Source organism: Polypterus senegalus, chromosome 10 (assembly GCF_016835505.1).
Source record: "Polypterus senegalus isolate Bchr_013 chromosome 10, ASM1683550v1, whole genome shotgun sequence".
NCBI lineage: Eukaryota > Metazoa > Chordata > Cladistia > Polypteriformes > Polypteridae > Polypterus > Polypterus senegalus.
In genome coordinates, this window is record NC_053163.1 from 17,148,182 (window position 1) to 17,162,859 (window position 14,678).

The 14,678-nt window shown below is 38.1% G+C and overlaps 1 protein-coding gene across 1 annotated transcript in view; it reads right to left on the minus strand.

Moving 5' to 3' along the window:
- Positions 1 to 14,127: 14,127 nt before the first annotated feature.
- The window catches only part of ncf4 (neutrophil cytosolic factor 4), a 118,930-nt gene continuing 118,379 nt past the window's right edge, over positions 14,128 to 14,678 (minus strand). The window contains exon 10 of the mRNA XM_039765332.1: positions 14,128 to 14,604. Within this exon, the coding sequence (XP_039621266.1) occupies positions 14,403 to 14,604 (202 nt within the window). The 3' untranslated portion in view covers positions 14,128 to 14,402. The remainder of the gene's footprint in view (positions 14,605 to 14,678) is intronic.

Here is a 14,678-nt window from a genome sequence, read left to right on the forward strand (position 1 = left end):
TGCAACTCCATAGCAAGGCATACTAAACTGCATACATTGAAGGTTAATTTAGAGTCATCAATTTATATAACATGTGCAAGTTTGCAAAATGGGAGATCACTGAGCAAAATAAACCCTGACTACCAGATAAACTGCAAACTAAACTCAGTTACTAGGCTGGCTTTTAAGCCCAAATTTCTTGTACTGTGCTACCATGCAATATTTATTTAAAGAAGTTGGACTAGAGGGGGAAAGATGCAATTACAAAATAATTAAGAATATGGTACCTATGGACTCAATAAGAATATTTAGAGACAATTATATGGCTACCTGAGCTTCCACTGTCATGATAGATAGATAGATAGATAGATAGATAGATAGATAGATAGATAGATAGATAGATAGATAGATACTGTGTACTATGATAGATAGATAGATAGATAGATAGGTTTAGGTCCTATCTCTCAGATAGAAGTTTTTGTGTCATTATTGATGATTTTACTTCCACCTCTGTTGCCCTCCCCTGGGGGGTACCACATGGCTCCATCCTGGGACCTCTTCTGTTCTTCTTATACCTGCTGCCACTCGGTGCAATTTTTCGGAAACATGGTATTTCCTTTCATCTTTATGCAGATGATTGTCAGGTTTATTTCCCTCTGAAGCGCCAAGGTCTATGTTCTGTCCAGCCCCTGCTTGACTGCCTTATTGACATAAGGAGTTGGATGGCATTAAATTTTCTAAATTTTAATGAGAACAAAACAGAAGTCATGCTATTTAGACTCAATAGCACCAGTGGAACCCCCTGCATCGACCTTTCCACTGTGGCTCAATTTGAGAAAACCATGGTCACAGATTTAGGTGTGAAAATGGATCCCACTTTAAAACTAGATAGCCATGTGAACGCAGTGGTAAAATCTTGCTTTTTCCAGTTGAGGCGGCTGTCAAAAAATCAAACCTGTCTTGTCTAAGCACAACCTTGAAACAGTGATACATGCTTTTATAACATCTCGTCTAGATTACTGCAATGCACTTCTTTTTGGAATTAGCCAGGCCTCCATTGCTCGCCTACAGCTGATACAAAACGCTGCTGTTCGATTTTTAACTGGCACAAGAAAGCATGAACATGTTACCCCAATTTTGGCTTCCCTTCACTGGCTTCCAATTCGTTTTCGAATTCATTTTAAGATCCTTGTATTTGTTTTTAAATCCTTTAATGGTTGTGCCCCTCTTTATTTGTCGGAACTGCTGAACTCTTATGTACCGTTTCACTCTCTCAGGTCAGCAGACCAGATGCTTTTACGTGTTCCCAAGGTACGATACAAACTCCGAGGTGATCAAACTTTTTCAGTTGCAGCTCCAAAACTCAGGAATGATTTACCGTTGCACGCTAGGCAGGCTCCTTCACTAGCTGCCTTTAAATCCTCTTTAAAAACACATTACCCTCTGGCTTTTAACCCAGTATGATATGTTGACTATCTGTATATTTTTTATTAAGAATCTCCTCAGATAGATAGAGCACTTTGGTCAGCTTTGATGTTGTTTTATAAATTTGCTTTATAGATAGATAGATAGATAGATAGATAGATAGATAGATAGATAGATAGATAGATAGATAGATAGATAGATAGCGTAGTTGGCAGGATATAGATAAGTGATATGAGATAGATAGATAGATAGATAGATAGATAGATAGATAGATAGATAGATAGATAGATAGATAGATAAGGCAGGCAAAGTGCCTTAATATTTTATTCAGAACTTAATTAGCCCTTAGAAACCAGACTCTGCAGCCAAATTGTCATCAGCCATCAATATTCAGGGGTTATTTATGTATTATTTATTGTAGTCTCTTTCTCTTCATGTCTAAATGAATTTTCTTCCTTTAATTTATCATCTCTCATTTCATTACGGAACTTCATTCCTACTTCCAATGAAAGCTGACAGCTCTCTTATTTATGTCTTCCTCATTTCAATTTCATGTTCAGACACTGAAAATATGGTCACAGATAGGCGTTTACCTCCCTCTGAAAAATGCTGAATTGCAGTTGTCTGACAAACAGCCATCTTCTCCTGAATGTCTACCTCTAGCGTTTTACCCAGAAAAGAAGATGAAATATACAAATTTCCCCTTTGATAGTGCCGGTAATAAATATACACCAGGGAGACCAGGGATCTGAAGGCCAGACGCTCGATACAGAAAGGCTCTCTGACACTATGCGGCTTCTCTGAGTCTTGCTGAGTGAGTGAATGTTATCAGTTACGCACAAGATGACACAGTAGAAGCCACATTCTCACAAGTCTGGTTTCCTTCTGCACATCAAAGATAGGCTAGAATTTTGTTCTAAATTCATTTATTACGAGTGTGAGATGATGATTATGATCACGAACAGATGTGTGATATCAATATAGATAAGTAGCCATCACAACAAAGAGGACATCTACAGAAAGTTAAAGAGTAAGTCCAGCTAACCAGACAGAACATTTCTGGTTTAATTTGAGAAGAATACATTTCAAATCATCAAATGCAAAATGAGCAGCATGCCTTAACTTGTGGCTTTAGGAGACAATAGCTAATCTAATGAGTGTAAAAATTAAAGTTCAGATGTCAGCACAGCAGCTCATCTCTTGAGCTGAACTCAGTGGTCTTAACTCTCCTGACTCTCACAGCTCACCCACTTGCTATGATTGACTTCCACAGTACAAAGAAGCGCAATCGCCACATCTGTAAGTGCCGCCCCATATCAGATGAGCACAGGGCGTGATGAGTGTTTAGATGTGATTTGGATCTGCCAGTGTGATAAAGCTTTCTTGAAAGAGCTGATATTTTCTGGGGAAGTGACAGCCTCTTACTATAGCAGTAGTGCTTAATCAACTGAGAGAAACCAAAGTGAAAGTAAACTCATAATTTACTAAACATTTTTACACACTCAGTGGCCAATTTATTGGGCACGTGTATCTAAGTCTGGGGTGGACCCCACTTTCACCTCCAGAAGAGTCAGAAATATACAAGGTCATAGATACAACATGGTGCTGGAAACACTTGTTTGGCATTAATTCGGTGTTAGTTATACCATTATTCTTTCCTTTTATTTTCTTTCATACTCATAAATGATAATCTAGAATCACAAGACCACAAGGTGGTGTCCCTGTTGGTATATATAAACTCATTAAATAGTGGCCTCCTCAAAAACACCATCATGTGGATGGATGTCACGAAATATAACATGCAGACAGGGTCCGAAATCAAGAGACCACAAGGTGGTGTCCCTATTGCTACATATACCCAGTATCTAATCGACAACTTATTAAATAGTGTTCTCCTCAAACATGCCCTCATGTGGATGAAAATCACCAATAATACCATGCAGACAGGTTGAAGATATGTACAGTAATCCCTCCTCGATCGCGAGGGTTGCGTTCCAGAACCTCCTGCGATAGATGAAAATCCGCGAAGTAGAAACCATATGTTTGTATGGTTAATTTTATATATTTTAAGCCCTTATAAACTCTCCCACACTGTTAACATTATTAGAGCCCTCTAGACATGAAATAACACCCATTACTCAAAAGTTTAAACTGTGCTCCATGACAAGACAGAGATGACATTTCTTTCTCACATTTAAAAGAATGCAAACATATCATAAGTAAACGTCAGGGGCAGAGAATGTCAGAGAGAGAGCGCGAGAGTAAAGCAAACAATCAAAAAATCAATACGTGCTTTTGTGCTTTTAAGTATGCCGAAGCACCGCGATAAAGCGGCATTTTGTAGAGGAGTGTCCGTATCCCCTAGGCAAACAGCCTCTGTGCAAACAGCCCCTCTGCTCACACCCACTCCGTCAGGCAGAGAGAGTGGGAGAGACAGAGAAAAGCAAACAATCAAGCACCGCGCGGGAAGCACATCATATATCATTGAGGAGTTTTATTTATTATTTAATACATGCTCTGATTGGGTAGCTTCTAAGCCATCTGCCAATAGCGTCCCTTGTATGAAATCAACTGGGCAAACAAACTGAGGAAGCATGTACCATAAATTAAAAGAAATCCGCGAACCAGTGAAAAATCCGTGATATATATTTAGATATGCTTACATTTAAAATCTGCGATGGAGTGAAGCCGTGAAAGTCGAAGCGCGATAAAGCGAGGGATCACTGTAGTTGTTGTTAAACCAAACATTGGAAAAACAAAGACATGCAATTGAAGGGATTTTTTATCACAGAAGGATTGTTGAACCCAGATGTGTTGGTTCCAAGAGTTGCTAACACGCCCCTGTTCTGTTTCTCTTCTTGGTATCCTGCTGTGGCAGTTTGTGCCATCACTCTACATTTAAGCTGCCCAAGGAAATACATATGAGGTACTTGGAGCCTTCAAATCAATGGATGGAATGATTCTATCATCAGATTAGACTCCCCCAGCACAGACTTTACTGTAGAATGCTCAGGAGCAGGTGGTTGGCCAGTTGGTCAAGGTCTCTAGGATTATGACTGTGTCTGTCTTTGCCTATCATGTGTGGCATTTGGCCGGTCATTCATCCCGGCCAGTACCCCCAGGCCACCAGATGGAACCCACCCTGTAGCATGGAATCCTGGACAATGGAGTTTTTATCCACAGCACTGCTGGATACCATGGGGGCCGCTAGAGGACGCTGCAGGGAGGAACAAGGAGTATTTTCCCTACAGCCCTGAAGTACATCCCAGTCACATGGACAGAGGATGTGCTTCCAGGTTGAAGAAAAGGAGTTTTTATCTGACCCGGAAGTGTTGCTAGTCACATGGGCAGAGAGAGAGAGAGAGAGAAAAACACTTCCGGGTCATGAACTATAAAGGATTGTGGGAACTCCCAGACAATGAGCTGAGTCGTGTGGCAGGGGACAACGCATCAGGGAGAGTGGAGGATTGTTTATTGTGTATTGATTATTGATTTATTAGTGTTTATGAGTATTGTGGAGTGGATGGTGCTTTGTGCACATTATTATAATAATAAAAATAATTATTGGACTTTTATCTGGTGTCTGGCATTTGATCCGAGGGTTCAAGGGGATGACAGCGCCCCCTATCTGTCAGACATGCTTACTGTGGTCCCCCTGAAGTTAATTTCCTTCAGGGATGCTGCTGGCTGGATTTTGTGTTTTCCTCTTTTCACTTGTCAAACTAGTTTTACAATTTATTAATAGATGGGTATTTCTGAGCTCCACCTATGTCAATCAGTTTCAAAGTACTTTGTTTTCCTGTATGTTTAAACAGGTTGGTGGTTTCATGTGTACTCATTATGTAATTAGAATAACTTAAATAAATAATGTTTTTCTCCTCAAGTGTGTACTGTAGTTTATAGAGACCGCTTTTCGTTGGCTTAATTAATTTTTTTCCTGTGAAGTTCTATGGAAAGACGATAAAGAATGTTTCTCTCTTGTGTCAAACTAAACCACAGGCTTTTTTAAAGTTCTATCTTGGGGTGCCACTGTGTTGTTTGGTCTACTTTTCATGAATCTCAAATAACTCTTATTGGACAATTTCTAATCACAAATAGCTGTTTCTGACTTAGCAAAAGGTGTACAATATCAATGTATTTCATTAAATTATCAAGTCAAGTCAAATTGGGGAGCATGCACTGGTACATTGCATTTCCGCACACGCTACACAGCGAAACAACTCAGGATCCCAGTTTGCAACCCCCCCCAGGCAGTCACATGGTCCAGTCCCACCCTCAGGGAATGACCCGAAATCTGCCACAGTCATCTTTTACATGGGTGACCTCTTTTTCTTTATTTTTAACATCTCTTCTGTTTGGGCAGGGTGGTGGTATATGTGTGTTCTGGCTTCATTGTATTTACCAGTTTAAAGAGAGGGGGGATCTGAACACAAAACACCCATCAATTCAATACTGAAAATTAATTAGCCATAAAATTGAGTTTCAAGGTCTTATAAGAATCACGCTTCTTAGAGGTGAGAGTATTATACAAGTCGGATTCATTTCCTTCTCCTTAATTAACTTGAGAATTCTTTAGCATGATCTATTATAGTTTGAGCTGATATTACACGTAGATGACAAAAGATCAAGAATATTAAATAGCCTTTTTTAAAATCATTTCAAAGGCTTTGGACAGCAAAAATTGATTTTATAGTCACGTCTAAGTGGAGAGATTGGCCATCTATAGTGGTTAAATAGCACACAATTTTCCAGCCTTTTACATGTAAAAACGTTTTCATCTTGAAAAATAAAAATTTAATAAAGTGTAGTTTTTTTTCAAGTGTATTGCAGCACTTACAATATAATTTTTCATGAACCCTTTAATTAGGCTCTTTCTGAAAAATGTCATTGTTAACTTCATGCAAGACTTGTTATTATTATAGACCTGAGTTAAAGTAGAATAGCTGTAACACTGATAAAACTTCACGTAGCGATTACCTCTTTTTAATGAAATCATTAGAAGCAAATTTATGCGTGAATGAGCACCAAACTGTTAATTTCATGGTCAATCCACAGTGTGGAGATTATTTTGCAATTAGATGGCACAATTTCAAAAATAACAAATGAGGCTGTGCCATGATAAGCTGAATATTTATATGGTCTTCAGATCTTTCTTAGGAATTGATCAGCTTGTTCTTTTACAGTCGATCAATTGATCTATTTCTAAGTATTGATCCCAATACATTTTTTAGCATTTGCTTATTTTTGAAATTGATTATAATAAGATGTGTGACTGCACAGCGGTTAGCACCACATAGATCTCTTTTGCTGGCATTGAATTCCAAAACTGTTTTTTCGTTTATGTGGGTTGCACTATTTCTCTCTATCTTCTTATGTCCCCTCCACCTCCAGCAGTGGTTGAAGTGGGTAAAAGAAGAGGCAGTACTTATGGTTCTTTTATTTGTATGAAGGAAGGACCACTTTGTACATTATCAGTGATGACTTGGACAAGTAGGCACAAACTGGGGTAAAAGCCTGTCAATATTCTTTTCATGCCAAAATATAAAACACAAATATATATCTAATAATTATGACTACAATCAATTGACTTCTTAGATTATCTTGATGTGACCCATCCTTCTTTCTTTAGTGAGTCCCTTAAAATGAATGTCATCTTCTATTTTGGGGCTGAACATACTGTATATCAAATGGCATGGAAGGAGCGTCCCTTACAAAGCCCACGATGTAGTAAGGACTCATCTGAGTTTTGCAGCTCAGAACTGCAGGCAACAGGGATGGAAATGTTAGTGACAGAGCCCACCCTCTCACGCTGGAGTGGAACCTTTTATCAGTACTGAACCCTAAAGGTGACCCCTAGTCACATATCTGTGGAAACATACATATATAAACTAGGAGATGAAGATATTAACGTTAGAAGACTGCAGAAGAAGAGCTGCCATGGCAGACTCTGCAACTCCGTGAACCTGTATTGGATTAAGACAATTTTTGAGAGTAAGTACATATCTCTGTAGAATAACATATTTATTAACATTCTAATAGCAAGCAAAATGAGCCTAGAACAACGACTAACTACAAAGTAGGGCTACCGAGGAGAAACCTTTAACGGAAAGCATTGGGTGCAGAAAACAACCCTGGGCTCCTTTGAATTGAATATTTACTCCAAGCTGGGTCAGAATTCATAAACTAATGAGAGATTTGAGTTTTGGATTTTTAATAAATTTGGAAACATTCCTGATAACATATTTTCACTTTTTCATTATGACTTATGGGGGACAGATAGATAGATAGATAGATAGATAGATAGATAGATAGATAGATAGATAGATAGATAGATAGATAGATAGATAGATAGATAGATAGATAGATACTTTATTAATCTCAAGGGCAAATTCACATACTCCAGCAATATGACAAATCAGTAAAATAAATAATAAAATAAAGATCTTAAAGGTGATGGGTTTGTTACACATACAGGCTGGTGAGTTAAATGCTCGCCAGGACAAGGCAGCTGTTTCTACACTCAACAAAAGAGAAACTCTTATGCCATGGAATGAGAACAAATGTGATATCTGACGACACCTTTAAACCAAACATTTTAACTTTAGCCACTGATAGATAGATAGATAGATAGATAGATAGATAGATAGATAGATAGATAGATAGATAGATAGATAGATAGATAGATAGATTTTGACTTTCGTGTAGTAGGCAGGATAGATAGATAGATAGATAGATAGATAGATAGATAGATAGATAGATAGATAGATAGATAGATAGATAGATAGATAGATAGATAGATAGATAGATGGGCAACATGATTTATTTTAAGAACTAACCCATTCTCCACCATGCTGCTTAGAGGAATTTGAAGTTTTCTGTTATTTTAACTTTAGTGCATCAGAATTACCAGAAAGCAGCTGCTGGGACAAGTCTGAGTTTCTGCCTTTGTATCAAAACATAAGAACATATGTTACATTCACCTGACAGGAACTACACATCTGAAGTTTTTAGGAATTGATGGAGAAAGTGAATAGCTCAAGGGTGTTGGCTCTGCTGCTGAATAAAACCACTTCTTGCCTGAGTTTGCCTCTCTGACACATCAGCCCACACGCACTATGCAAATATTGGAAAACCGGAATTCCTTAGAGAGCACCTCAGCAGGTCCTGACAAGTGAAGCGTCACAGATCCTCAGAATTGTGCTTATTACTGTATATTGAAAGAATATTTTCTCGTACAGCATTTAAATGTTTCCTAGGTACATACTGTAGTATGAGGGACGCTAGCCAGTGTTAGGACACTCTTAGTAACCTGAAAAAGTGAAAGGGTCAGAAACCTTTCTGAATGCACTATAAACTATAATGAAGCAAGCTCTCAAATATGACAAAGAAAGAAAGAAATGAGTTGCCAACTAACGTGAACTCCCATCCTCAACTCATTTCCTCCCATTCTTAGCTGTTACAAGTTGTAATCCCAGTGGTGCTCACTAATACTGGGATCACAGGCCTTGAGAAGGATTGGAAAAAAGTAACAGCTTGAGAGCAGGGACATCCTGATGCATATGTACCCCTGGGTACATATACTGTAGTTGTGCAATCAGAGTTTCTTATTGTTTCCTTAATCATTTCACTGTTGGTCCTCCTCCTCCTTCAAAGGTCCGTCTGCTCACACTCACATACTGCACATGTAATGAAGTCCTCAGAGAAGCATTACCACCCCATGTCTCCTCTCTTGGTGTCTAGGTGGAAAAGTACTACATGAAGAACCAAGGTGATGGCATCTCCTGTGGATCTTTAAATTCTGATAGACTTCCCTTATTTTGACAGTTGCTGAGATGTTGCTGGTTGAGCAAGACACAGACCAAAGAAGACACAGAGATTAAGTTAAGATTCTTATTAAAAATGAAAATAAAATAAATTATGAATGAATGCATGAATTAGTATTAAAGGTTCAGATGTATGACCAAGCAACCTAATGAATTTTTAATTTTCAGATACAACGAAATATGCAGCATTCAGTTTGGAATATTATAAGCCACACATTTCAGAGTATTACACATGATCAAGAAATAACTGAAATGAACAGCAGATTCAGATACCACAATTGTGTTGGAATCAGTGATAGAGATGCGCCCCTGGGCCAAATTATTGGAATGGCTACAAAACCTTAGAAAGGTCTTCAGGCTTTGTGGTGATAGATTTCAAGGTCTCCAATTCGTGTCCCATGGTAACTGGTCCTCTGGCCTCTTGACTGTTCTAGTTTCAGCTTTCAGGAATATTAGCGTGACGTCTTTATCATCTAAGGTCCGAATTATGTCACCTCCTGGGTGTCAGTAGTTCAGAACAATGTCTTCAATGCTGAACACCTCTCTGTGTTGAGAAAGAAAGAAAGAAAGAAAGAAAGAAAGAAAGAAAGAAAGAAAGAAAGAAAGAAAGAAAGAAAGAAAGAAAGAAAGCCCATGATGACCATTTTATTTTAGCACAAAGGTTCAAGTGTTACAATGTCTGCATGACACCCTAGTCAGCTTGTGGATTACCATCGGCATAATCACAATGGTCCAAGGGAGAACTATTAGATGTTACATTATAACCTCTGACTTGAATATGTCTTCATTTAGATTATGGACTCATTTTCCTTTCTTCATTTTATTTTCCTAGCTGTTCATTATGACTTTAGTTTGGTTGGAAATTGTCATTATGTTTATCATATGATAATCAAACTGCAAATGCATGAGTTTTGCTTATTGTTTTTCCATGTTCAGCACAATGTAATTATGAAAATTATTTTTATTTTGAGCACTATTTTGTTTTACATGTTTTCATTGTTTCCCCCATGCTGTTTATAGAAACTACATATCCAGTCACATTTTTAGATGCCAAAGTGATGTTTGATATCATCTGTATCATATTATATAAGAAGGCAACATATGTTCTTTCTTTATCTGAGTTTTTGGACTAGAAAAAAACAAAACAACAAACAAGTATAATACCATGAAATACGGTTAAGTAAAGACCATTTTGTTTTTGGTAGACCTTTTTGGAAATAGCTTTCAGAATGCTGTTCTTTAATTTGTTTTCTCTTCCATGGTTGTAACAATCTCCTACCATTAAACTCTTCATCAGCATTTTGACTGCTTGCTACGTTTTCACCCCAACAGCACTTCATCCCTTAGTTCTTGCAAGTCAATAATTAATTATTGTAAAGTCATCCATTATTATTGAACAAGCCACCTAAACAGCACCGGCAACAATGGCATTTCATTCTGAATGTAATCTATGTAGCTTTTATGTGTTAGTGAGAGTAACTCTGTAGTATAGCTTTGGGGTTAGTAAATTATCTATCTATCTATCTATCTATCTATCTATCTATCTATCTATCTATCTATCTATCTATCTATCTATCTATCTATCTATCTATCTATCTATCTATCTATCTATCATATAGTGCCTTTCACATCTATCTATCTATCTATCTATCTATCTATCTATCTATCTATCTATCTATCTATTAAGAACATGTTATATTTCATCTCCACAGGTGAGCAGCCACTTTCCTATACAGACATGTTCTCCATGCTTCACTCTAATTTTTGTTTTTTCCTAGCCATGACAAAGACAGGCTTCAACTATTTCCATAAGCTTTATGAAAATGACGCCAAAACTGCAGAGGTAACAACTCCAGAATAAGTAAAATCCATGAACTCTGTTTCAGTCCATTATAAGCTTTTCTTCTCTTCAGATATAATGTTTGCCCTTCTGATAAAAATAAATTAAAGAGACAATAACATCAGGCTTCCCTGTAACTAGGTCCTCAACTATCACCTAGCTGCACAGGTACAAACATCTCTTGCCTGCTTTTCAGAAATAGTACACACAAGGCGCCTGAGGCATTTTGTCTTTCTAATTTACGGGAACATCAATTCTATTTTAAACAGAAAACCACTTGTGCAAAAAAAATGTGCAGTGTAAAGTAATGACATCAATACCAAGAAGCAATTGTTTCTGTTAAATTGTTACTGTTGTTGTTAGTATTACTTTTATTATTATTATGGCTATTTTCATAATCATATAACCATCATCATCCATTTTTCAAACTTTAAGGGCACAACCCAAACTGAACTGACCTGAAATCTATCTATCTATCTATCTATCTATCTATCTATTTATCTATTATATAGTGCCGTTCATCTATCTATCTATCTATCTATCTATCTATCTATCCTAAATTCTTCTTCTTCTTCTTCTTCTTCTTCTTCTTTCGGCTGTTCCTGTTAGGGGTTGCCACAGTGGATCATCTTCTTCCATATCTTTCTTTACTCCTATCGTGAGTAAATATGAGAATTATAACAGTGAGTTCTGAAAGTATTATGTCCTGTTCTCCTTCTTCGCATTTAGTTGTGTTTTAGATTTAACTTTAGACATACATTTGTCATTTTCCTTCTCAATGTACAGTGAAGTGAACAGATGTTGGTGTGGAAATTTAATAATAATAAAAAACTGAAATATCATTCCTGTAAACAATTGGATCCTTTGCTGTGGCACTCCAGATTGTACTCAGGTGCATCCTGTTTGCTTTGATTCTCCTTTTCACATGTCCAGAACTTGACTAGAATTGACCTATGGCAAAGTTCATTAATTGGACACCGTTTAGAAAGCGTGCATCTATTTCTATAATTCACACTACATGTCAGGACAAAAATCAAGCTATGAAGTCCAAGGAACTCTCTTTAGATAGATAGATAGATAGATAGATAGATAGATAGATAGATAGATAGATAGATAGATAGATAGATACTTTATTAATCCCAAGGGGAAATTCACAAAGACTTTAGACTTCTGTGATCAAATTGTGGTGAGGCATAGATCAGGGCAAGGGGATAAAACCATTTCTACAGCTTGGAATGTTCCTTGGAGCACAGTGACCTCGATAAATGTGAAATGGAAGAAACTTGGAACCACCAGGAATTTTTCCGTCCAGCCAAACTATGTAGCCGGGCAAAAAAGGTCCTTATCAGGCAAGTAGCAAGAACCCAGTTGTCTCTTTGACAAGGTTTCAGAAGTCCTGTGCTGAGATGGGAGGACCTGATGAAAGGATGAGCATCTCAGCAGCACCAAATTAATCAGGTGTGTGTATGGTAGAGTTGCTAACTCGACTTTGGGGTTTGCTAAACTGAAATTTAAACGACTCTGAGTGCATGAAGAAAATGAACATCTGGTCTTATGAGACAAAAATTGAACTCTTTGGGCAGATCGTTACAAGTTATGTCTACCAATCGCCTGCCTAATACCATTCCTGCAGTGAATGGTGTCTGCCCCATTCTATGGGTTTGCCTCTCAGTGGCAGGGAAAGGGAGACTGGTCAGAACTGAGGGAAGGGTGAATGCAGCCACAGATCTTAAAGAGAATAAAGTGCACATGACTTCAGACCGGGGTGACAGTTCACCTTTCAGCTTGTCACAAAGTCAGTCCTGGAAAGGATGTGGGACAAATCACTGACTGTCCTTGAGTGTCTAGCCAAAGTCCAGACGTAAGACCCATAGAACATCTGTGGAGAGACCTGCAGCTGGCAGTTTATAGATTTGGTCTACAGCCAGGATCAGTTTTATGGTCTCTCTGAATTGGTCTTCAGACAGCTAGCTGTAGGATTTCCCTAACCGCATCATGCGAAGAGACCATTATTGGGATGGCTGGTGCCTTTTATAATTTACTTTGTCCTGTTCCAATGTTGTTTGATATAGATGTCCTCGAAGTTAGGATACTGCACACCCAGTGATGCATTCATCTGACATCATCACCTTCTGCAGAGCTTTGCTCTCCTGCTGTGTGCCGTTTCCACACCAGGCAATAATACTTCTTGTCAGAATGCTTTTAATGGTGGATATGTAGAAGTTATTTAGTATCTGGGAGGGAATCCTAAAATCACCGAGGCATTTGAGGTGATAAATATGTTGCTGTGCCTTCTTCATTAAGGTGTTAATGTGCCTGTACCAGAACAGGTCCTCTGTGATGTGGACACCAAGGTAACTGGAACTGTCCACTCTTTCCACCTTAATTTCTGGTAATACACAGGGAGTGGCAGTACTTCTGCTGTTTTCTCCCAAAGTCCACAATCAGTTCCTTCACCTTGTTGACATGCAAGAGTAGACTGCTCTGACGCCAATTTGACAGACTCTCCAGTTCTTCCAGGTGAGCCTCCTTGTTGTTGTTAGAAATCATGTCTACCACAGCTGTGTCATCAGAAAACTTGACAATGATATTTGAGACATAAGCAGCCATGAAGTCATACGTATAGAGGGAGTACAACAGTGTGACTCAGAACACACACCATGAGGAGCCTCAGTGTTAAAGGTGAGGAATGATGAAGTGTTGCCACCCATTCAAATCACCTGGTGTTTGCTTGCGCAGAATTTTAAAACCCAGATGTACAATGAAGTCCTCAGATGGATGTCCCTGATCTTGGTGAAGAACTTAGAGAAATTTATTGTGTTAAATACCGAAATATAATCTATAAATAGCATAACCACCCTAATCCCCTCTCTTGGTGTCCAGGTGGAAGAGTACTACATGAAGGATCAAAGTGATGGCATCTCCTGTCGATCTTTAAATTCTGATAGACTTACCTTATTTTGACAGTTGCTGAGATGTTGCTGGGTGAGCAAGACACAGACCAAAGAAGACACAGAAATTAAGTTAAGATTCTTATTAAAAATGAAAATAAAATTGGTATATGGTTTACAGACTTGCATGTATTAGTATCAAAGATTCAGATTTTTGACCAAACAACCTAACAGATTTTTAATTTGCAAATATACTTAAATATATATATAGCATTCAGTTTGGAATATTATAAGCTATACAATTCAATGCATTACACCTGATCAAGAAATGATTGAAATGAACAGCAGATTCAGATACAAACACATTGCTGGAATTGGTAATAGAGATGCCCCCCCACCCATGAGCCAAATTATTAGAATGGCTGTAAAAATTTAGAAATGTCATCAAGCTTTGTGGTGGTAGATTTCAAGGTCTCCAATTTGTGTCACATGGATCTCCCATGGAAACTGGTTCTCTGGTCTCTTGCCTGTCCTAGTTTCAGCTTCCAGGAACATTAGCGTGATGTCTTCATCATCTAAGATCCGAATCATGTCACCTTCTGGGTCTCGGTAGTTCAGAACAATGTCTTCAATGCCGAACACCCCTCTGTGTTGGGAAGGAAAGAAGGAAAGAAAAATATTAAAAATAGAAGCAACAGAGAAGGCTCTACTTTTGGAATT